This window comes from Numenius arquata, chromosome Z (genome assembly GCF_964106895.1).
Source record: "Numenius arquata chromosome Z, bNumArq3.hap1.1, whole genome shotgun sequence".
In the NCBI taxonomy this organism is placed as follows: Eukaryota; Metazoa; Chordata; class Aves; order Charadriiformes; family Scolopacidae; genus Numenius; species Numenius arquata.
Genome location: NC_133616.1, coordinates 69249594 through 69275728, shown reverse-complemented (window position 1 = coordinate 69275728; position 26135 = coordinate 69249594). Strand labels below are relative to the sequence as shown.

Sequence of the window (26135 nt, the reverse complement as noted above, 5' to 3'; positions counted from 1 at the left end):
TACCACAGGGGATTAGCAACTTTTCTGACACAGACATTTTATTTGTGTGCCAAATATTAATAGGTGTGTAGATCAATGAAATTATAATTAGAATTTTAAATTACATTGGCCCTCAACAAAAATGGTCATAAAGAGAGTCTGTTTTGTGTCAGTGGAAATAACTTCTGACTATTAAAATGTTGTTCTTCTCCAAGGGTTACTGCAGATGCTCTCAAGACTGATTAAAAACTCCAGCCTCCAAAATCTCTACAAATATTCACTAGAATTACTGTAGACAGTGTTTGCCAAAACCTCTGAATAAGAATCGAAGTCCATATACATACACTCTTATCATTTCTGTGTGCTTCTGCCATATATTCTCAAGCTGGTGTTTGGTACTCTTACTTCACCTTGCAGGAGAAGAAATACATAAATAATTTTCAGCTCTTAAAATACTAGTCAGATTTACTGATGATTCCCTGACCTCAAAGCTACCTCTCATTTTATAAAAACTCAAGCAAGACTGCCTGCTGATCTGTTAAAAGTCTTTAAAAGTCACATCCTGGTTTCCGAGGAAGCTGGTTAGGAAAATAAATCCTATCTCAGGGATGGAAGGGTGAAGAGGGAGAGAGAGGAACAGCAAGAGAGATCACAAGCATAATCTTAACTCAGATGTCATAATATCAACTCACTTGAGGACTAGTGCTTGGATCAAAAAGCGTATGCTCACACATGACAGTCAAGCAGATTTCAGCATATAGTGCAAGCTGAACTGATAGCAAACCTCAAGGGTTAAAAAATTACTGCAAGAAAACAGATTTTAGCTGAGGATAAACAATTTTCATATAACAAAGGAAGCATAAGGAAAACAAAATAGAAGTGTCAGAAATTGTGAAAGCATGACAAGAAAAGAAAACGGGGTGCTGAATGTCTGAATAACAGCAATGCTGTGATGAATGTATAAATAGACAGGATGATTTGTTGGCATTATGCAGCTGACATTACTATGCCCATTAAGTAGCAGAGGAGTGCATCAAGAAAGAATTATAGAGTCAAAGTGAGTATGGAACTACACCCAGCCTCAAACCGTGCCTGCACATGCATAAGTAGGCACACCATTCAGATTTACGGTGATTTAAGCTAGAAGCAAAAAGTTACACAACCTGTGCAAATGGGAGCGTTATAACTGGAACACTCAAACTTCAGGAAAACAGGCTGTGCTCTTCTGAGATGTTTAGAAGTATTTTATGACTACAAAATGTCAAGGAATTACAGATTATTAAGCATAAATGTTATGCACAGGAACAGAGGAAGAAAAAGCAATATCATTAAAAGTGAACTTTGTACCCCTTTCCTGACCATGGGAAATCTTATTTCTCTTGACTGTTGGCTAGATTGATGTCAGTTTAAAATTACAAGGAAACACTCACAGTGTTTGTACTTCACTGTACATTCAGGTTAACTTATTTTTTGATACATGAATATCAGTATATGGATTTCTCCTCTACCACAATTCTCAAACTCAATTGTGTAGCACTTTTCAACATTTTTAAGGCATGGAGAATTGTTTTGGCTTTTTTCTACAACTACTTTTTCTACAACTATACCACATAAGCATAATGGTCCCAAAGAGATTTTTCAGTGGCTGTTTAAAAAAGGAAAACAAGCTACCAGGTGATAGAAATAGTCCATTCAGGTTTTGACTAGTAGATGCTTGGATTTACAATGGTGGCCTAGAAACACTTATACATAAATAAAACTGATTCATGTATTACCTACTTCTTGATAAGACAGTAAGCACTTGGGATAGCTTACCTACATTTTTATATGTGTGCTTGTCACTAGGTTAATTTTTCAACCTTTTTTTGGTGCTGGAACAGTAAAAGGTCAAATGTTTTTTAGCCATCTGTTCCCACTATGCTATGCTTATCTCCTCATAAAGAGAAGCAGCTTCACCCACAGTGCTCTTTGATTGCTTTGTACAATATACCACCAGCCCGACTGTGCCAAGCATGCCTGCTGTGCAAACCAGCTCGTTTCTCCCTCTGAACTAATTGCATCCACTGCTCCAAGTTAACGGAATATTTTTTCTGTATCACCTTTACAAACCACAACAGCTGTTGCAAGAAAGCCTGCAGTGCATACTTTAATGCTTGTGGCCTCTTCCTCAGTTGTGGCTATGCAAAACATCCTGGGATAATGTGCTTCTCTAGAGGGTGCCAGCTCATGAAGTACAAGACATAGTCAATGTAATCATATTAAAACTATAAAAGTCACCTTAAGCCATGCGTCTCATAAGTTTCTGATATAAAGTTTGTCCAAGCTTATGCTTTGTCATTTGTATAAATTCCAGACAATAAGAATGATTCTGGATCAAGACATAAATTTAAATCTTTCTGATAGAGTTAAATATGTAAAATTCATAAATATATTTCCTCTGGGACTTTCTGGAAGAGCTCAATTGAAATTTCTTCAGAGATTCTTTTCAAAGAAAAAAAGCTCTGCTGACTGAGCTGTCGATTAAAAGAGCTTTTTAATTGAAGATCTTTAGATTTTAATAGTAATTTAAAATAACAACAAAGTTTATTAAAATATCCTCCAGTATCTTTAAAATTATTCAATACAGCAATTTGTATTACCCAAAATCAGTGAAGCTGTGAAGGAACACAATTAAATGTGATCTCCTAATGTCTCCAATATATTGTCTTTGTAGAATATCTTGATATTAAGAATGGCTAATCTCTTCATTACTAAATTAGCTCTTTCCTACCTACAGAACACTGATTAAAAGCTCAAATCGCCATTTGTTGAAGAATTTCAGTTATAGCAGTTTCTCTTTCATTTACAGATAATGCCTGCAGGAATCGCACCCTCTTTTCCTTTAATATTCCCCTTCTTTAGATATTGTCATATCTACCTCATTCTCATTCTGGGACAAAAACCTGCCTTCTGAAATTTCAAATATAATGATATTCTACTCATTTTAATCTTGCAAAACTGCATTGTCAAGCCAAAGTTTCCAAACAGGAAACAAAACCTCCTTATTCAGATAGAGAACCACTTACAGAGTATATAAATACCACAGAATCATAGATTGGTTAGAGTTGGAAGGGACCTTGAAGATCATCCAGTTCCAACTCCCCTGCCACGGCCAGGGACACCTTCCACTAGACTAGGTTGCTCAAAGCCCCATCCAGTCTGATCTTGAACACTTCCAGGGATGGGGCATCCACAGCTTCTCTGGGCAACCTCACCATCCCCACAATAAAGAACTTCTTCCTGATATCTAATATAAATCTCCCCTCTTCCAGTTTAAAACCATTACCCCTTCGTCCTATCACTGCATGCACTTGTAAAACATCCCTCCTCGTCTCTCCTGTAGGCCCTCTTTAGGTGCTGGAAGGCTGCTATAAGGTCCCCCCTCGAGCCTTCTCTTCTCCAGGCTGAACAAACCCAACTCTCTCAGCCTGTCTTCATAGGAGAGGTGCTCCAGCCCTCTGATCATCATAATGGCCTTTCTCTGGACCGTCTCCAACAGGTCCATGTCCTTATGTTAGGGGCCCCAGAGCTGGATGCAGTGCTCCAGGTGGGGGTCTCACCAGAGCGGAGTAGAGGGACAGAATCACCTCCCTGAATCTGCTGGCCACAGTTCTTTTGATGCAGCCCAGGGTGCTGTTGGCTTTCTGGGCTGTGAGCGCACATTGCCGACTCATGTTGAGCTTCTCATCTACCAACACCCCCAAGTCCTTCTCCTTAGGGCTGTTCTCAATCCATTCTCTGCCCAGCCTTTATTTGTGTTTGGGATTGCCCAGACCCACATGTAGGACCTTGCACTTGGCCTGGTTGAACTTCATGAGGTTTGCGCAGGCCCAACTCTCAATCCTGTCCACATCCCTCTGAATGGCATCCCTTCCTTCCAGTGTGTCAACTGCTCCACACAGCTTGGTGTCATCAGCAAAATTGCTGAGGGTGCACTCAATCCCACTGTCCATATCTTTGACAAAGATGTTAAACAGCACCAGTCCCTGTACTGACCCCTGCGCAACTCCTCTCATCACTGGTCTCCATTCAGACATCAATCCATTGACTGCAACTCTTTAAGTGCGGCCATCCAGCCAATTCCTTATCCACTGAGTGGTCCATCTGTCAAATCCGTGTCTCTCCAATTTGGAGACAAGGATGTTGTGCAGGACTGTGTCAAATGCTTTGCACAAGTCCAGGTAGCTGACTTCAGCTTCTCTTCCCCTACTTTTCCATAATGTAGGAAAACAGGAAATAATGTACAAATTGGAAAAAGCCAGAAAGTGCTGGCCATGGTGTCTAGCTCAATAAGAAAGCTGAAACAGGACAGTCACAGGGTGAACAGAACTTAATCTGTACAAGTGCTGGTGTTTGCTTACAGACAGTTTTATTATACTCTTTTACCATCTCACTGCTAATTTTAACTATCTAGAAGTTATAGCAAATGGCACAAGTACCTCCAGTTCATTTCAGCACAAAATGCCCAAACTTAGTTTAGTACACAGCTGTGTACACAACGCTTAAACATAGCCTTTGCACTGCTCCACGCTCAACTGGTGTCTTCACTAAGCACCATCTGTCTTATAGATGACTGCTTGCAATTACAGCACAAGTTCTGACTTAGCACTGTACTACCAGGACAGCACAAGCAAAGCTGAAATAACACTCAAACCACTAAACACAACCTTTAAACTTTACCTAAGAGACTGAAGACAGTTAGGTCACAATTCAGCATGGGAATTTTTATTTTTTTTTCCCCTGCAGGAAGTTATTTCTTCATTTGAGAACTCAAATAATGTCATTAAAACAGTTTCAGGTGATTTGAATAGCAGCAAGTATCAACTAGCATATATCAACCCAAATACTGATTTTAGCTCTCGTCTATTTAGTAACGGCCAAACTATCTATTGTAATTTTAAAAATATTTTAATACACCTGGTAACTTAATACCTCAAGAGTCACTGTATTTTGCATTTTCACTAAGAATTTAAACCCATTAAAACACGAGTTGCAATGCAATTCCAATAAAAAGGTCAGGGCCAGCAGAATACTCTTTTCCTTTAAAGAAAGACCAGATAAGAAGTACAGAGTGTTAATTCAGACAGTATGTAACTGCAACTGTTAAATTCCGTGATCCATGCAATTCAGAATTGAAGTATGCACAAAGAAGTAAATCTGCTAGGAACGTTTTTGATATTCCTGCTGTTTGCTCATATTTTTCCCCAAGAGCTTAGAGCACAATCATTTGCATCACTGCTTCATAACTCAATGCCTCAGAACTTTCTCAGAAAGAAAATCTGACTCACCCCAGTGATAAACCTTATCCAACAGTTCGCTTCTGCAAAGTCTTAAATCCTCTATATAGGTGCACACTGCAAGGGAGTGAAGGTACACAGTACCCTGTTAACAATTAGATTCTGAAAGGCCAATTTGTGACCTTTCAGGCTAATCATGTAGTTACATGTTTTTATCCATGTTCACGTACAGAGGGCTTCAGATTAACATCGCCACACTTACCTTTGCCCCTTCATCTATAAAATTTTGTATGAAATAAAACATTTTAAAATCCAGAAAACTGTTATGGGCAAACTAAGTTTCTATAAAATCACATGTAGATGTGATTTATACCTAATCTTTCTGGTGTAATAACCTCCTACATTAAGAGCAGATTTGTTTGCGAACAGCCAATGTTTTTTTCATTTCCTATAGTACACAAATACATTTTAATATCTTAGTGAAATCTAAAGTGATAGTAAAATAAATCTAAAGTAATGTTTTTTACTGGATTTTTTTAATACTTATTAAATATCGGTCATTCTTATGAAATTATGAACATTTTGGAAAAACACATTTCATTCGAAATCACAGAGCCAAAGAAGAAAGCTTAAGAATATTAATTCTAATTGGACTTTTTCAGAATACCAATTCTAAGCATGTAAAACACTAACAGTCTCTCTCTGCCTGCCATTTTATAATTAATATCATTCCACCCTTAAAAAGTAACTAACAGTATTTAACAAATACTATTATATTCTATGCTTATGAAAAAAATATGTATCCAGCCAGATTTTTAGGGACAAGTGTAACTATAACTGCAGTGGGAATGATCAGAATATCCAGCAAATGTTTAATATTTCAGTTTTGCATACTGAAGCTCCTTTCTATCACCATTTAGTAGTACCATCTCAAAACCAGAAAAACATTTTGTGCAGCACAGTCAATGGTACTGCTCACTTTTCCAAGAGTTTCTTGGCATAGTATCTTACTTTACTTTCATTACATTACTTTTACTCATCCTACCACTTCAAAGTCTTTTTCAGTTCCATTTTGCATTAGGCAGGATTTCAGAATTTTAAAATAATCAGCTGGATGTTAAATGATCCATAATTTTTCTGTCCATTATTTTCATAAAGCAAATATTTTAACAGCTTCAGGAATACTAATTACATTTTACGCTCCACTACCAGGCCTAAAAAAAATTTAGGAAGGTAAAATGCCAAAATACAGATGTATTTAGTTCACATCCCTTGGACTTTCAGTAAATTCTCAGGCCGTATGGCTAGCTTTAATTCAGTTAGTACTAAACAGCATTGGCTTCAGCCACTGTTTACCAGAATCCTAACCACACTTACATAGCACATGCTGTGACCACACACTGCTGTGGTGAGATTGCTACTGAGATTTATATAAGAGAGACTGATTAAACTAGTCTTCCTAGTTCCATAATGACAATATACAGACCAGATAAATAACTTCACTTCTGTCATTTCAGACACTTGCTGAAATCAGAAATAGGTGAGGTAGAATATGGATGACTAGTATGTCAGCATGGTGTATTTAGATGTTTGTCAGGTGTTTCTGAAAGGCACACCTCAGGTGATGTTCTAATTACATCAGTGCAACCAAAATAACTTATTTTTAATACAGAAAGTTAAGTAAGAGGAGAACTTATCCTGAGCTATTATTAGCTTTCTGCACCTTAGTTACTCAATGCTATGCTTGGCAGGTTAAAACAAATATTTTAGTTCTACACGTAATACAGAGTCTTTTTATGCCCTTGCATTTACATTGGTAATACATAAAATTTTGCTCTTTGGAACACTGCAGTTTTGAGTTTAAAGAACTTTTCAACTATTGGACAAAACTGGATCAACCACCTCTCTTTTCACTTTTTTACTGTTCAATGAATTCTGCTGGTTTATGTAAGACTGACTATCTTCTTTACACTTATTAAAATAAGCATAGAGTTCACAGCAAAAAACTGTAACATGAGGAACAAAATTCCAGCATGAAGTGGTTTAAAGACGGTACCTGGGAAATACTTCGTATCTGGTGTCTTTCCCATATGGAAATAGGACTTCATGCTGTTTTACTTAATTCCCTTGATTATTCTTATGAGTTATCTGTTGTAATCAACCATTGTTTCACTAGCTGGTTAGCTCCTGATTAATTTTTCTCAGCAATAATGTGGGAGAGAAGCAGAGAGAAATAAGTGCTAATAAGGAATACAGTGAAATGAGACAAACATCCCTACCAAAAAAATCTAGGTACCATAGTAAAATTATACGCAAAATACTAGCTTTTCTTTAAGCAAAGAAATACTGTCAATTTCTTTCAGGTTCAGCTATTTTTATTTTAACAGGTCATTAGAATCTAAATTTAGCTTAACAACTGATTAGGGAAAAATAAAATTTTATAGTTTACAATACAAGATTAAAAATAGGTTCTACCATAGAAATTATTAGAAAATAGTAATCTAAGATGAGTAAGTAGCAGTTCAGAAGCTACCCTCAACACCATAACGAAAGAGAAATCAAAGATGATGCTATCTAGAAGGGACAGATAACAAAATACATTGTCTACATGCAGTCCTCTCTCATATCATAATGCTCCTACTGATCTGATCTGCCAAAAACACTGACTATGGGCAGACTGAGGTAGTAAAGTACCATAAAGCATCAATCACCTGGAAAATACTCAAATAACTGATCTTCCAAAAATCAAAATCCACTACCGAAGACACTCTAGCTGTCAGCAGAAGGAAAATCCAAACTAAAGCAATGATCAGGTTTCAGCCTTATAGAGGAAGGTGGCATGAACTTCAAACAATGTTGAATTACACTCAACAGAAGTAAATAACTTAAGTCAGTTTTCAAATGACTGGACTAAAAAAACACCTTTAGAAAATATGCAATACAGTTCTGTTTGTTTCAGGTTTTGCAGAGATTACCGGTTTTACATGTATCCACAGAGAGGAAGTTCTGTCAGCAGCAAGCACATAAGAGAAGGGAAGCAAAAAGGAAGGCCATCTAAAACACCTAAGCTACTCCCCAAGCTAATTTTCAAGAAAGGCACACTAATCACAGTACAAATTAATAGAAAAGGGCTGCAGTGGAATAGTAGGCTGGAGTTTAGCTGCAACCATTGGATCTTATCTTTGAAGATATTAATCTGTTTTTCCCAGCCAAACAAACAAAATGAAAAAAGGAAGCAGCAAGAGAACAGGAATAATTTGGCTAACAAAGCTAACACTATTTTTGCAAGTTTTAGAAGGAACGAAGTTTTAGACAAGAACGAAAACCAATTTTTCTTTTATCTACACCTCCCTCCAAGTGAGCCGATCAGGAAAAAGTATTTTCTTCTACTTTCTCTAATACAGGAATATACTCTGCAATTAAGAATAGCCAGTTTGCAGTTTGTGATTTTTTACTTTTGCTGGCAAATTTGGTAGAGCCCAACTAAAGAGATTATGAATGGAAACAGTTTTTCACTTAAAGGCAAGCCATGTATCCGTGGTCACGTGCCTCAGCATATAACAAATGTTCTGCAGAATTTGAAATGGATTGCAGTGAAATGAATTCCATAAAATCTATTCAGAAAGTTGCAGTTAAATTTAAATACATTGAAATGAATCCCATAAGTTCCTGGATGTAAATTCCATCTGTTTCACTATCTTCCTCTGAAGGCCAAAATAATTTGACTAAAACCTAAAATCTACTCTTCTGTTTCACTTACACCAATATAACCTAATTGCTATACTATAGTAAAAGCCTAAAAGCAACTCCCAGATTTGATATAAAACAGATTTCATCCCCTAAACCAAATTACTTATAAGACTTACAGTAGCTCTTTTTTTGAATTAGCAGCATGTCAACTAACGCTACTCCATTTAAATTACTCTAACATCATAATCATAAGGCTATGGTTTTTAACTTTGCAAATTGCCACCTCCTCTGTCCCCCCCTTTTCACTGATCAAAAGGTGAACCAAAAATGAAGAGAATTTTTTCGTTAGTAAAACTGTTGGTACTAATGCTTTCTCTACCATATACTTTCAATAATGACCCTGAATGAAAATGGCAGCTTTGTCAACAAATTACACCTGGACAAATAATCCTAGTCTTATGAATATACTTAAAGAAGAGAAATAAAATCCCACTTTATACCACCCAGCGTGCAGTATTTTTATACATCTTGAAAAACATCCCTCCAAGACACACTATTGTAAGAATATATGGCTAGAAATGTCTTACAGGCATAATGCCATCTACAAGAACCCAAGTGATCAGGACAAAATTTTGATCTGTAGCAAAACTTCTCCTCTGTGTGATTTTGGACAGCAAAATTGACCTAGCTGATGGAAACAAATCTCTCAAAACACTTACATAATTATGATTTCACACAAAAAGGCTGCAGTCCCCAGAAGTTTCAAAAAAGCCCAATAAAGGAGGAACTGCAAACTAAGCACGAACTAGAACAAAGACTGGAGTTAAGACAGCTACCTACACATATTCATTGCATTTGACATTTCAAGGGGGTGCACACCTTTTCTTTCACAAGGGCAGAAGCCCTTCACACCTCCAGGAGCTGTGTGCTCTGTCACACCCCAGCTCCCTACCAGAATGGCCACAGGGAAACTGGTCGGAAGCCAAATCAAGAATCTCATTGTAAGAACCAACACAGGAGGAAACCTAAAGCAATGGCAGCACTAAACTTCAGGTAGCAATTTGACTTCCAAGCATATAACCCAACTACTTACAAAGAATCCAACCACTGACATTTTTCCACTTCTAGATTTAGGAGGAGTTGGTTATGAATTATGTATAATTTTCAGATACAAAACTGCAGTGTGCAAAACTACAGCGTTTTCTAGAAAATCTGTAATTTGAGCATTTAACTCAGACACACCATTACAGTACATAAAGAAATACCTCCTGGTGTGTTTACATAACAAATATAAATGAGTTCAGTTAAATTATAAATTTAGTAACAGGAGAAAAACTTACTGAATAACAGCAACCAAGTCACACAAGATTAAGTTTTACCTTCAAAACTTACATTCAAGACTCCTGTGCCAAAGTCACATTCAATTATCCACTAAAAATTTCCTTGAAAAGTAGTATCATACCATTCACAATTCAGCAACAGGATCCTATGTCCACTAATGTTATCAACATTGTACTACAATTTAGGGTGTTTTCATTAGGGCAGGGACAGCTGTAATAATTGTATAACCACAGCTTAAGCCTTTTTGGCAGTTGATGTTCCTAAGAAAAAACAAAAACAAACAAACAAACAAAAAACCCAACAAAACTCCCAAACCACATATCACCAGTATTTATTCTGCTTAAATTCTAAGGAACAACTGCCAAAAGTCAGAAAGTTTTTAATATGGTGGAGACCAAATATGTGGGAAAGAATGTGGTGCTTTCGTAAGAGGCTACAAATTTCTACTTTCAGCTTTCCTGTTACTGCAATGCAAAATACTTATGCAGGAGAAAAAACCTGCTAATTTCATTGTATATGTTCTAACATCTTAGGCAAAAATTTTCTACACAAACCAGTTATCAATTTGGGGAAACAATTCAGTGTGAAGTCAGATTCAGTAACTCAAACCAAACAAAACCAAATTTCAAGTGACAAAGTGAAACCCCCCAATATTTACAGTTGTCATTCTCACAATCTTATAGGTTATTTTATTTAATTGCTCAAGTTTTCTTTATCTTGTCAGCTGGTTATAGCTGAGAAGAAAAAAAGATTTTCATGATTTTCATCCTCACAAAAACACTCCCTTCTGGCTGATCAGAAAGTAAGCATCTATTAGACACACTTAAAATTTTTATTTTACATATTATAACTCACTTGCTTGGGAAGCCGGAAGAGAGAATTTTTGTAAAATATATCTTTAGCCTGACTCCATGTGCCGTCGATGATGATCATGACAGATGGACTAGCAGACATCACAGCAACTTCTTCCAAATTGGTTGCTTCAGCTCCAGGATACAAAATTAGAGTATTGGGACTTCTGCACACAGTTGCTAATTCAGGATACCTTCAATGCACAGACACACAAAACGAAAATAATTATTAAGAGTTTTCATGATAAATACATACTTGCTGATATTCCAAGTTAGTAACTCCCACTCATCTTCTCCAAAATTTACTTAAGTTTCAAAAAAGGTCTACTGCTCTGCTGCTTTTTCTTTCCAGCACCTCAAAGGTTGGTTCTCCCTCAGCTTCTAAGGGGGGAGGAAAAAGCTACCCACAAAAGTAATCAATGAAAGCTTGATAAAGCAATATATCAAGAATATTTTATGATGCTTTAATCATTAAGCCTCTAATTTCTATTTGAACCAAAGATGTTTTGAATTGTTTACAAAAATTTAAAATATGCATTCTAGCAAATTTTGTTCAAGCACTTGGCACAAAAATACTGCAATCATCCCATTTTGAACCTTGTCTATATAAAGAACATCAGCAATTCATGGTCCACATCTATAGGACATTTTTGAAAAATTTTGCCATCTCTATTAATTTATTTTTTTAATTACTATTTTTACAGTTACAGTCCCCCAACTTGTACATTCTCTTCTTCCTTCCTGTTGGCTTTTACATTTGGCACTGGTACCAGAGGAATAACTACTGTCTATTCGTGTTCACTTAATGTACATGGAAATTCATGAAGTTTTTGCTGGACACCACTGTAAGTTCATAAAAATTTGTGAAAGGCATTGTAATTTAAGTGGCATTAGAAGCCTCAAAAACCACCTAGTCAAGTAGTCTAGTAAGGGGGAATCTGAGAAAAAGCTGGCCTTGTAACAAAGACTGCATTACTTGTCTTGAATCAATTTCAGCAGTCTCATGATGTATTCTTCAGAACTGCCTCGATCAGACAGCAGGAAGAAATACAAAGCAGAGGCTGTCTGAAGCACGTGACAAATAAGAGATTAATTCTGCATAGTACCTCAGAGGTTATAAAGAGTAACTGATATGGTAGGAGGAGAAGAGCAATATGTAGTTGAAATAGTGTGTGACTACTTATGCCCTGAAGTGGAAAAGGAAGCCAGTACAGCTTATTGGAGAAAATAAGGTGTATCAGAACAAGGTTAACAATTGCCAGCACACAGTGGGCTCTCCATGTTACCTATGAAGAACCACTAGGTGTTAGAGCATGGATACAGAAACAGGCAGGATGTAGATATGGGAGTTCACACAGAGAAATTCCTAGTGCCACTGTGGCCTCACAGCTTTTAAGCCCCTAGAGTTGGCCACCTGCACCACTCCTCCAAAAATCAAGCAAGAACCTTCTTTCTTGAAGGGGCTTGGGGGTGGGGAGGGAGGAAAGAAAAAATAAAGGTTAGGGAAGATAATGGTTAATAATGAGGTTTGAGTTGATATATACTAGGTGTACTTCACATCTGAGCACTCCGTTATCAATTCTCTGGGGATATATGTGAAAACGCAATTTGATCAGTGCTAGATTCAAGCAGAATAGCAGTGCCGAAGACATTGAGATCCTGAGCTTAAGACTCTCATAGGACCATACAGCAAACATTTGAAATGAAAGAGGAACTGAATTCAGTGTACCAATAAGCCCAGAACTAGTATTTCAATATTTGAGCATCCTTGCCCAAGGATGCTCGAGATCACACAAGATCACTGCACTGGGAGGTAGCTAAGCAGCTTCCTAGCAAGACACATCTCTGATCCCAAGTCCTCCAAACTCCTAAAAGCTGAAAGAGGAATTGGCTAAGTATCACCAGGATTGTAGCCACTCTTCACTCTTCTGTGAGGTCTTTATCCTTTGAGGTGTTTTTGTTTGCTTCGTTCTTTTAAATCTCAAAGACTTAGAGTACCATGGGATAAAGCCCTGGGAAGAAGGGCCAGAGAAAGCTGGCTAATATTCAAGGATTACCTCCTCCAAGTTCAGGAGCAATGCATCCCAACAAAGAGGAAGGCAGGCAGAAACGCCAGGAGGCCTGCATGGATGAACAAGGAGCTCCTAGACAAACTCAAACAAAAAAAGGAAGCCTACGGAGAGTGGAAGCAAGGACAGGTAGCCTGGGACAAATACAGAAAAATTGTCTGAGCAGCCAGGGATTAGGTCAGGAAAGCTAAAAGAGTTAAAACTGGACAGGGACATCAAGTGCAACATGAAAAGCTTCTATAGATATTTTGGTGATAAAAGGAAGACTAAGGAAAATGTGGGACCTCTCTGGAAGGAAATGGGAGATCTGGTCACCCAGGATATGGAGAAGACTGAGGTACTCAATGACTTTTTTGCCTCAGCCTTCACCCCAGAAGGCAAAGGCAGGGACTGGGAAAATGAGGAACCGCCCACTGTAGGAGAAGACCAGGTTCCAGATCACCTAAGGAACCTGAAGGTGCACAAGTCCATGGGACATGATGAGATTCATCCGCGGGTCCTGAGGAAACTGGTGAATGAAGCTGCTAGGCCATTATCCATCATATTTGAGAAGCTGTGGCAATACGGTGAAGTTCCCACTGACTTGAAAAGTCCCATTTTCAAAAATGGAAAAAAGAAAGACCGGGGAAACTGCAGGGTGGTCACTCTTACCTCTGTGCCCAGCAAAATCAAGGAACAGATCCTCCTGGAAACTCTGCTAAGGCACATGGAAAATAAGGAGGTGATTGGTGACAGTCAACATGGCTTCATTAAGGGTAATTGTGCCTGACGTATTTGGTGACCTTCTACAATAGCATTACAGCATTGGTGGTCATCTACGTGGACTTGTACAGAGCATTTGACACAGTCCTGCACAACATCCTTGTCTCCAAATGGATTTGCGGACATGGACATGGATTTGACAGATGGACCACTCAGTGGATAAGGAACTGGCTGGATGGCCGCACTTAAAGAGTTGTGGATCAATGTCCAAGTGGGAACCAGTTACAAGTGGAGCTCCACAGAGGTCAGTACAGGGACTGGTGCTGTTTAACATCTTTGTCAAAGATATGGACAGTGGGATTGAGTGCACCCTCAGCAATTTTGCTGATGACACCAAGCTGTGTGGAGCAGTTGACACACTGGAAGGAAGGGATGCCATTCAGAGGGATGTGGACAGGATTGAGAGTTGGGCCTGCGCAAACCTCATGAAGTTCAACCAGGCCAAGTGCAAGGTCCTACATGTGGGTCTGGGCAATCCCAAACACAAATAAAGGCTGGGCAGAGAATGGATTGAGAACAGCCCTAAGGAGAAGGACTTGGGGGTGTTGGTAGATGAGAAGCTCAACATGAGTCGGCAATGTGCGCTCACAGCCCAGAAAGCCAACAGCACCCTGGGCTGCATCAAAAGAACTGTGGCCAGCAGGTTCAGGGAGGTGATTCTGTCCCTCTACTCCACTCTGGTGAGACCCCACCTGGAGCACTGCATCCAGCTCTGGGCCTCCTAACATCATAAGGATGTGGACCTATCGGAATGGGTCCAGCAGAGGGCCACGAAAATGATCAGAGGGCTGGAGCACCTCTCCTATGAAGACACGCTGAGAGAGTTGGGTTTGTTCAGCCTGGAGAAGAGAAGGCTTGGGGGAGACCTTATAGCAGTCTTCCAGCACCTAAAGGGGGCCTACAGGAGAGATGGGGAGGAATTTTTTACAAATCACACTAGAGTAAGCTAGTGCAAGCTACCGAAGGAACAGTTGGTTATTATGATGGATGAATTTCACATAGTAGCTGCCCACAGTCAGAAATACAGTCTTCTTGCTTTTCTTGACATCTTTTGACATACAGTAGTACACAGTTTTGCAACGTTTGTGATTCTAACATGGCAAAATAGAACATGCCTGTCATCAAGACATGTAGCTTTGGTACTGCAGATGCAGAATGAGGGGGAGTGTTTGTGCTGGGGGCAGCAGTTGCTGTCCAGACAATTGCTAGACCACATGCCTCACAACAAAGCTTTGTTTATGAAACATCTCTGCAAAAGAGTTTGCCTGACAACGTATGACAACTTGGCTTCACTTCTCAACAGTGTCCAGAATATCAACATTTCCTGCCGTCTTTGAAACCTTAGCCTCATCTGCAAATACTTGAACATGACTGTGGCCCCGTACCAGCAGACGCATCAAAGACAATGTCAAGGCTGGGCATGATAAAGGGGCACAGCAGTAAGGCCCAAAAGGCTGAACTGCGAGGGCAAGAAGAGAGTGAAGAGCAGTGTGGCTGCTGGTCAGCGTTGGAGACTACTTTAAGTTACATCTTATTCCACATCATAGTCCTAGATCTTTACAAAGTGCTTTTAGAATCATGGAATTGTCTAGGTGGAAAGGACCTTTAAGATCATCGAGTCCAACTGTTAACCTAACACTGCCAAAACCACCACTAAACCATGTTCCTAAGCACCATGTCTATAAGCCTTTTAAATACCTCCAGGATGGTGATTCAACCACTTCCCTGGGCACCCTGTTCCAATCTTTGATAAGCCTTTCTGTGAAGAAATTTTTCCTAATATCCATCCTAACCCTCCCCTAGTGCAACTTGAGGGCCATTTCCTCTTGTCCTTTTTGTTGAAGCCTTTCTTTGTGCGAAGTGTGACTAACTTCAGAGAATGAATGGGGAATTTAATTTTACCTTCCATTTCAGTAAGAACAGACATGCTGATAGCAGACTCTTTGAAGCTATCAAATTTCAAAAGGAGACTGAGCAGCTGAATTTCTAAACAAGAAGTACTTTTCTTCCTACAGATCAGAGGCTGACTTTTAAAGAATTCACAACTCTGTTAGTGAGGGCAAAAAAGAAAGGTAACAGTGCCACGTATGAAAAAAATCTCTGATTCTATGATTTTCCTGTGAACATTCATTCCTGGTGCTGCACCATTTGTATATATTACTAGCTTTGAGTTTTCATTACCAGTTTGTGGACTTTAGATAATAGTGTATTATTTACAATTGCAGTATTCCACCTCAATCCAGGTAACATTTTATTGCAATAATTAAAAAGAAGATCAATCTGAAGATAAACACTTTCTCTTCCTATAAATAAAGCAATATAAAATTTCTTATCTGCTGTCCATCTTTCCATAATCAACAGCTAACGTAAAGCCCAAAAAGATGACGAGACTTAAAAGGTCTGTTTTAAGGTGCAACTATGGTCTTCAACTCTGTAAGAGAAATACTTGCAGTATACTTGCTTCTCATACAAACCACTGTTCAGCCTTAGTTTTGGTATGCAGCAGGCATTACAGGCCTATATAATCTATTTAGTCTGACAACAATCTCCACTAAGCAGAACTATTCAGATCTTTCATTCATGCCTGAATTGTATCCAACCACTTTGTCATAACAGATTTATATGTTCTCATGATCATACTTAAGACAAGCAGCATTTCATCATTTCTGAGATGCTCTTGAGATGTGTAATTTAAACACAAATACTGGATTATAATGAGGTAAGATAGTATCATAAACATTTGTATTACACATCTATGTTCAGTTTCTCTCAAACTCTCTAAGTGGTTTTAGTTCAACAGAGATCTATTAAACTTTGCCAGAGCGAAAGGCAAGTGTTCAAATTTTAAAAATCCAACACTGCCATTTAGTAGCAAATAGTACTAATATTATAGAACAGATGTTAATTTATTATCCATGAAAACCCACCAGGTTAATGGGAAATTGTCAGTTTTTCTCATCACTTTCACTATTTCCTTGGTCATAACCAGGTGCCTTTGCCTCTCTCAATACTCCTGCACTTGGAAGATTGTAGGAATACTGATCTCCATAATTCCCAGAAGATAATAAAATTAGTTTTTTAAAAAGACAACAAACCTCTATCATCTCCACACTCAGAAATAGTCCCTTAGGGTCGGGACTGAAGCATAAGAGATATCCAGCAAGAGAAAAAACTATGTTTTCATATTAGATACTCTAATTTTGTAGGTAAATGACATTTAGTTTCTAATACAATCTGGATTTTTTTCTTCCCTTTTAAACAGATCAATTGTATAAACAAATCATCTTCTCAAATAATGAGAAATATTTTAAGGGTAAAATTACAGGTTTCCAACTAAATACTTTACTATTCACTAGGGAAAAAGTCATAAATACAGCTTATTAAATAACCCTTTTAAATCTATGAAAACCTCTATTTAAAATACTTTGTTGGCAAAACTTCTGGTAAGTTCCACAGTGAAAAGCCATCATTATCAATGCTCCAAACAACATTAGCTTTTACAGCATAGACTGTAAATGAAACAATTCTGTTTTCTGTCTTTACTGGGACCTTAGTATGTGATATCAAACTTCTTGTTACTGTCACAAGTGGAGTTGGACTGCAACATTTAATAAACCAGAATAAAGTGGAATAATGGGCAATAATGAGGTTTTTTATTGTGTCTTCTGTTATTCGAACTTCAATTTACTTCTCCTTTCTCATGTACTGTTCTTAAATTAAAACAAAAACACGTGCTAGTAATTAAAACGTGAACACATGCTAGTAATAAAAGGAAAACTACTTCCTGTCAGTACTATTAGAGTACTAACAGGTTTTTCTAGAAAAATGGCTTTCAACCAATCTCAACATTTAAAAACCTGATGCTACTAACTAATATGCCAACAGTCACATTTGCTAACATGAACAGATTAGTTTTGTCAATGGAAGCAATGGCAGCCAAAGGTACAGACCTGTCAAGAAATGAAAAGCAGAGCCATTATCTTGGCAAAATTTTGCTTTGTTCGTGGACCTCAGTACCAATTCCCTCAAATATTTAATGACTTCCTGGATGTAAGGGATTTATTGCAAACCTCTTCCCCCCTAAGGAAAAAAAAAAAAAAAACACAACCCAAAAAAACCCCAAAACTCACAAACAAAAAAAACAACCAACCAAAACAAAAAACAACCCAACAACAATGAGATTCTTACGCACTACAACACAGGTCTTCAAATTCTACTGAAGAACACTTTGTCCGTTTACACTGTATTCAGTAACCTCCTATCTACTGCTCATACAATGTAAAATTTACCTAAAACATTTTATGGCTTATGAAAAAAAAGAAAACCAACATACATTTTTCTTACGAAGAAAATTAATATTCTTTCTACAGAAGAGTAACAGCAATCATTTGATTAAGTTATAACGAGCTTCCTTAAGCAATTAACTGCAGAGAAACTCAGAGAGCAGTACTTAGCAATACCCAGAAGCCATAATCATGGGCTAAACCGCTTCTCTACATAACAAATACACTCAAACTAAGTAGTCTAATCCTCTCTCAAGCAGTATGTGGACTCATATGGAAAGGCAGCTAGAGAAACTGCAGTAATTCTAACAGACTTTTATAGATCTTATTACTGAGTCTTAAGATGTCTTTTATGTAACACAAGCCAACCACCTATTAACATCTCTAAACATCTTAAAACCTTAATTTCAATAACAAGATTCCTTCTCCCAACCCCCCCGCTATGCCTGTAAGACTTCAATTAAACATTTGTTTTCTGTATTGCAGAATATCTGTATTGTATTATACTTGTTTACTATAATTTAGGATGCTAGACATACATACTCTAAAAGCTAGTACTTCTTCAAAGTGCTTGTTGTGGAGTTAAAAGGTGCAAATTTGGTTTAATAAACATAATGACACTGAAGCACATGAAAAAAATTTAGAAGAAAGTTACCTGAATAAAGAACTATATCTTGTAAACAGTTTTAAATTATTTGGTAAGTACTAAGACTCGATTAGTTGCTATTGATACAGTAAGAATATTTTTATTTGTAAGCATGCACTAGAAAAGTGCCATATCTACAGTATGCAATTACCACAAACACAGCTTTATAAAATTAACAGAAATAAGTTGCTTCAAAACTGGTAGAAGTAACAAATTTTCCCAAGTGACCCAATTAATTTCTTATCTAAACTACTGAACTGTAGCCAGCAACCATACTGTACAGAATATATTGGAGGTTTGTGTAGCTTGATTTCAGAGAGCAATGCAAATAAACTTGTAATTGCCTCCTCACTGTCCTAAATAACAGAGTGGTAGATGCAGAGATATTTGCATTGGTTTTCCTGTTAGTGATCATTCATTAGGGTATATAATTTTATAATGGTGCACAGAATTAGCAAACTACAGAAGTCTGAATATTTGCAAGAAGGGAAGGTTTGAGAATAAGATTACCTTTTCAGACACACACCAAAAAAAAAAGGCAAACCCAGTCCTCTCAAACTGTCACAAAGTATAAATGAAACTTAAAAGCAAAAATGACAAGGCTGTTTAAATAACTATGATATAAAATTAAAATAATTCAAATTTTGGACATGCTGACAGTTGCTATCTCTGTTCAACATATGCCAGAAATTCCTGTTGAGTGGAACAAACCGTATTATTAAAAAAAACCTGCCTGCAAAAAGTTTACTAGCAGCCTAAAAAGAACAAGAATCCCATAAGTTATATTTTATTCATTACTATGAGACACTAATTGCATTTTCCCCTAATGTTTCCACACTGAATAGCAAACCTACTGCTCAGAGAATGTACTGCAATTGTTAGGTACGGTCCTATAAACAATGCTAGGAAGGGACATTAGCACATTTCCCCCCTCCCCTCCAATCCCCTTTTTTGAAGTATCATCTCTTTTATAAAGAGTTCTTAATAGACATCATTAAAATCTAAATGCTTCTGTCACTGCAGTTTCAGAAAACCATACTGCACACTGTTTGTCCAGCTATATAAACTACATCTTAACTCTGTATTCAGGAATGAATAATTAGCCAGAAAATTGAGACAATAGCTGCCCTAGCTACCCTTCTGTCTTCCCCTGCACTTTTAAATTTTTTAATTGCCCTTGCTCATTCTATCTTGTATAACAATAACATTTCATTTTTAGTGCAGGGCTTGAATTTTAGATTGTATATAGCAAACTTGTTGAACATATTTCACTGGGCAGACTTTTGGATTTGATCTTTCTTTCAAGTGTGCCAATATCTTGACCAAATGGCCATCCTGGTTCCCCTTTATCGCCTTAATCATTGCTACCCATGTAACCTTCATAATCCACTGGGAGTTCAGCAAACTTTCTTGCCTGGAGTACTCTCAGTGCAAACATAACACACAATAAACAGGCTCTGTCAAAAGGGGTTGCATACACTTAAACTTACTGCTGGCAATGCCCAAAGTCAGAACTTTGGGATCTAGATGAAATACATAAGTCAGGCCTCTCTCATAGAGTATTTAACAAAAAGTTCAGTGAAATATTTTCCAAGTGTCATAGTTTGAATACAATTGATTATTAAACAGTTCCATTTAAAAGCGTGTATTTAGCTGGTGGAGTAAAAGGAGGAAGAAAAGGATAGACATACAGTATTCCCATGCCGACATGATCATGACCGAATTTGATTCGGACCATATCTGTTCCTGCGATGCAATCACACACTGATGTGCTTAGCCTCAAACGTGTGCTATGCTAAAAATACTACTGCTACAGTAGCACAGTAAATATCTACCTAATACTACACTGCATATGCAAGTTGCGGGTACAAATTCTTAAGCATTAACTCGCATTATTAGCACTGAAGACCCTCACTTTTTGAGACCAGACACCAGTTCACTAAGGAATTATAAAACAAAACAAAAGTATCTAGTCCCTATCAAGTAATTAACAAACTAGATGTAAAACACATTAAGTAAAGGAATAAGAAACCTATAATAGGAATAACAGGGAGCACAAACCTCAAGTATTTTCAGTGTATCAGGAGCCTGACTTACGATTCTTATGATTAACAGTCACCAAAACATATCAGAGAATTAGGATCTCTCCTTCTATTCCAAAATAGCATAGATTTGCAAGTTTTTACCATTTGGGCAAGACCATGTGTCTCTATATAACCAGTAAAAATCAAATGCAGAGAAAAGAAGTAGGCCTGTCTGAAACCAATACACAAAACTGAAGAAGAGAAGAACAACAATATGAAATACTTAAGCTAAAAGAAAGGAAGGGATGAGAAAAATATAATCTTTTGCCACTGCAAAGCAGAATAAAGGAAAACCAACAAGGCAAGAAAAAAACGCACACTACTACATTCTGTCAATATTATCCTAGAAAAATCATCAGTATTGAGGAAAAATAGCAAAAGAACTGGAGGAAGATCAAGGTTGCAAAAAACACTGGATCAACTTAAACGAAAATTTAGAATTGCTTAGCCACAAAGATAGCAGAACTGTAGAAGGAGAGAATAAGGTGAGCACATAAATTAAATTCTGTCATGGACAGGAAGGTCAGCTGTACCAATGCAGAAGAGGAAGAAGCCTTGGGGCTGATAATCTCAGCAATGAACACTGATAAAGCGGAAACCATCTGACAACTGAGTAAGAGCAGAAAGGAGGAAGCTGCTGGACATCACAGAGAGGGAGGTGGGAGTATTTAGAACTTCAAGAGAACATTACAACTGAAGAACTATATATACCTTTGAAAAACAGAATCACTGAACCAGAGATACTGATTTAATAAAAATAATAAAATAATTAATAAAAACAATAAAAAATATGAAGCAGAAGTTATCCTAACTAATGTTAGACAATTTCAGATACCATCAACTACGGAAGACCTAGAAATCTTAAGTCCAACAAGAAGGGCTTGGATAGCTAATGAAAACAATAAGGGATTTGGAAAATAATCAGATGAAATAATATCATAAGAGGGAGAAAATTAAAAAATGCTATCTGGATTTGTGCTGCTAGAAGACTTAATCAAAGAATAGAAAAAAAGACAAGAGACATCTGTAATTTCTAACATGTGAACATACCAAAGAAAGCAGAGTAAAAGGGAAAGGGAATTATGGATAAGTTATACATATGTGAATGCTGACAGGCAGAAAACGAGTATTACGAATGGCAAGAGCTGTCAGTGCAAAAAACACACACAAAAAAAAGACATGAATCAAACAGCAACTACAGTCATGAGAAAAGCAGTGTTTCTAAGTGAAAGAGGAACAAAATAAAATGGATACAATGGTAAAAAAATGCATATAAACATTTTCAAACATTTTTCTACCATTCCTAATGAAGGCAATTAAGTTATACACACTACAATTATTACAAACAGTTAAAATACATTTGTTTCACGATTACAGGATAAAAATATTCTGAGATACCAATGTAAACTAGCCTCCACATCTTCCTTCCTAGAATGTTCAGAAATCTAAGGTACAGGCTGTTAGAAAAGTCTCTAGTCAAATTTATTGGAAAAACATTTTGTCAAGGTTATAATCATTCTATATACTCCTGTGTTTTACAGCATCAACACCACAAAACCAGCAGCCCTATAACAGAAATTAATAGAAATAACTGGAATTACTGCCAATTTAGAAATTAACCAGAGTCCTAGCACACTGTTTTGGTAGGTCTGGCTATTCCTTACTATCAATTTTTCAGTGTCTGCTACATGATACTTGGTCACTTAATAAAGTCAGAAGTGAAAACTCCAGTTACCATGGAATCAGCCTTACAGCGTGTAAGTAAGGACGCTTGCTCTGCATAAAAGTTTTGAAAATTTCAGTACAAGTGATTTGAGCCCTCTGCTTGCGTATGCCACCCTTCTAGCTGATGTCTAAAAGGTGCCTATATTTAACAGGCTCAGCACCTACACTAATAAGGTATGTCAGACACACAAAGAAGTATTTTACACTGTTACATCAAATTCAATCTCCAATCTGGCAGCGATGTTAACCCCACCCTCCCACACTCCTGCCTGCCATACTACTATGATACTGGGTTCATTGTAATCCTATAAAAAGAATTGAACAGAAAATACTGACAACTCGAAAAAGTGCTATTTTTACAATTACACTGTTCAGTAAGTACACATGCCAAACTGTTCACTTTTAGCTTTAATTATTTTAGCACATCAAAGATTAACCCTAATATCTGACAATAAAATAATCAACACAAAAGAGGTCAGAAGTTAGTTTCTGAGCACTTAGGGAAAAAAAAGAAAATAAACAAAAACCAAAAACCACACATAAGCAACAGAACTGGTCTTTTAATTCAGAAATGCCATCTGATGCGTCAAATCACCATGCAAACATTACGTACTTTCAGTAGAACTAAAAGGCCAGATTGCAAAAGAATGGACAAGACTGGGAAAAATCAGAAATTAGCACTTCATTAGGACTTAATCACTCCTCATTTTTACCACTACTGTGTCAATTATATGTTGAAGATACCAACTTCAAAAAGCTTTGATTAGCTGTTCACTTCTAGAAAGACTTCTGAAAGTTGATTCTTTAGCTTTTCTGCAATATAGGTCAATCAAAAATAAGGTAAATGTAATCTACATAATTTGTGTATCAGTTTTCAATCACAAGGAAAGGTGACCCAAGAGGGTGGAAATGGGTAGAGGAAATGCTAAAAGTGTGCTTTATGTCTACTCTTTCACCTAAACACAAGTTAAAAAAAGAAATAAATCCTGAATTGCAGTCTTAGTCACAACCATCAGAGGCCTAAATGTTAAGCATTCAAGTCATCCCTGTTACTCTCTAGTACCCAATTCTATGTGGAGTTCCTTATGAAATCCCTCTGTACTCCTCAATAGTTTTGGATGCTGATACATACAAAGTGTAGGAAAAATGTAGTTTTGTAGCACTATACAAATAACCCACAGAACCTAAAAAAACCCTATAAACACTTGGGTAACAAACTTGCCTTCCTGTTCAAGAGAGTGAGAAGGAAGACTGAAAGAGCTACCCAGTTCAGGTGAGATGTTTGTTGTCACCTGAAAGGAGACGTCTTCTGGCAGCTACAGATTAACAGTTTGTTTGCTGGTTGGTATGCCACTGCTAAAGAAATCTGTAGCAACAGGCGATTTAAAAAAAAAAAAAATAATCAGCTGCTATGTTTGTTTAGTTTTCACTCAAATCCATAATGACAATTATTTATGCTCTGAAAGGCTACCTTGAAGCGTTTTAAGTTTTCAGAGCTGTTGCCAAGAGCTGCTGGATCCTGTGATAATACAAATATGCCAACTACCATTCTATTCTGATAATTTACAAATGTATGGGCAACCATCAAGGACATCACTTTCGAGGTCTGCCACACAGTAGGTCTTCTATATGTATGCAGAAAAAGAACACGTGCCCCACATTACCCCTCCATCTGCAGGCATTGCTCACATGCAAGATCTGTGCAAGCAGAGATTTAGAGGTATACTGTTTCAATTCCCATCCAAATCATGCACTTCTGGTGGAAGCTGCAAAGGAAGTAAATAATATCACACAATTTAAAAAAAAAAAGAAAAAGTATGGCCTGAATGTGCTTCAAAACAATGATACTTATAAAATGTATCAACAAGCACTCTTTTAACAATTTTTTTTTTCAAAGTAACAAAGGCAGAAGTCTTCCCCTGGCATGGGGCAAGGTTGACTCAGTTGCTTGTATAGACGCTACCAAATTGTTTACAGACAGCGTGGCTTTTAGTAAACCAGAAAAAAGACCAAGGTCTGTAGTTTAACGTGCCATAAAACATGATCTGAACTACTGCAATTTATGAGGCTTTAAAAGTCCCATTAGCAGAAATTCCCACCCTAAGAGGAGGGCAGGGACCAGTGCAGCAGTGCATCTTTTTTCTTTTGAGGATGAGATGTTCCACAGCTGGTTTTGACCTAAAGAGGATCCTTTAGGTTAGAGAAATATCTCTGGATTCAAACTTGAAGAAGTGTTAATAGTGTAATCATCACTTCTAAAAAAATTCTAAGGAAGTTTACTAGAAGCAGCCTGTATCGATTATGTTCCACCCTGTGCACATCAGTATGAAAAGTTGCTTCATTTTCAGGTTTAATGGAAAGACAGTACAATTTCCCTATACCCTGGAACTTCTTAGGTAATTATTATAGTTATTATCATAGAGGACTAATAGAAAAGCAATGTATTTCTAATGTGCTTTAGTTACTATACAGGCAGCAGAAAGGTGTGGGAGCACCATTCTGAATCACCTTCTGACATTTTTGTTCACTGAATGCTCCAAAAAGTTTTCTCCAAAGATTAAACTCAATTTTAGAATTACTTTCCTTCATCAGTATTCATGATTTTTATTTATTTTATTGAAAACATATGTAGTGAAGTCTCATTGGCATTTATACCAGGAACTGGTTTCTAAGACTTAACTTCATCTAATAAAGATTAAAAACATTACAAGGGAGGCCAATATTGTCCAAGGTCTCAGTATAATAAAAAAATAATTCAAAACATTCTGAAAGCTATGCTTTATTATAATTAAGTTTAAGAGAAAGAGGAAAGGATTTGAAAAAAATACATTCTCTAATAAGAGTTTTTCACCACTGGACTCCCTTCTCAAGTACAATCTCTTACACTTGAGTGAAAAATATTACTTATTATTACTTATTGGTAACACCAATTGGTTTGTAAGACAGAGCAACTATGAAAAGAACCATACAGAATAGCGTGACAAACCTAGTATCAGCTAAGAACAGAACTACAAAAAGCTAAGAGTTGCAGAGTAACCACCTGAACTTTCCAAGACCACAAAACTGAGACAGTAAGAGCTACAACCTACAGAAAGACATATCAAGTGTTCCTGACTATTATACATAATTTATCTTTGCTGGAAATCAGAAGCTTATATCACAAGTGAATATGCACACTTGAAATAAACTTTAAGAACACTGCTGGCTATCAACAAAGACACTGAAAAAAATATCTCCACAATTTACAGAGGACTAGAAAATGCAGAAGCAATCCCACTCACCTGTCTTCACTAAAACGCCGACCAACCAAAATTTTACATTTATCTGGAGGGAGACAAGCTGCTAGCAAAGGCACCGTCCTTAACACTCGACTTTCCTGTAAAAAAGAAAAGTTACGTTCTAATAAAATCAACAAGGTCTTCTAAGAAT

At 37.2% G+C, this 26135-nt stretch overlaps 1 protein-coding gene across 1 annotated transcript in view; it reads right to left on the bottom strand.

Moving 5' to 3' along the window:
* DTWD2 (DTW domain containing 2) overlaps window positions 1–26135 on the bottom strand; it is an 86472-nt gene that overhangs the window by 29158 nt on the left and 31179 nt on the right. Inside the window, exons 3-4 of the mRNA XM_074166881.1 lie at window positions 25988–26082; window positions 11142–11331 (exon numbers count right to left, since the gene is read on the bottom strand). Of these exons, the coding sequence (XP_074022982.1) occupies window positions 11142–11331; window positions 25988–26082 (285 nt within the window). The remainder of the gene's footprint in view (window positions 1–11141; window positions 11332–25987; window positions 26083–26135) is intronic.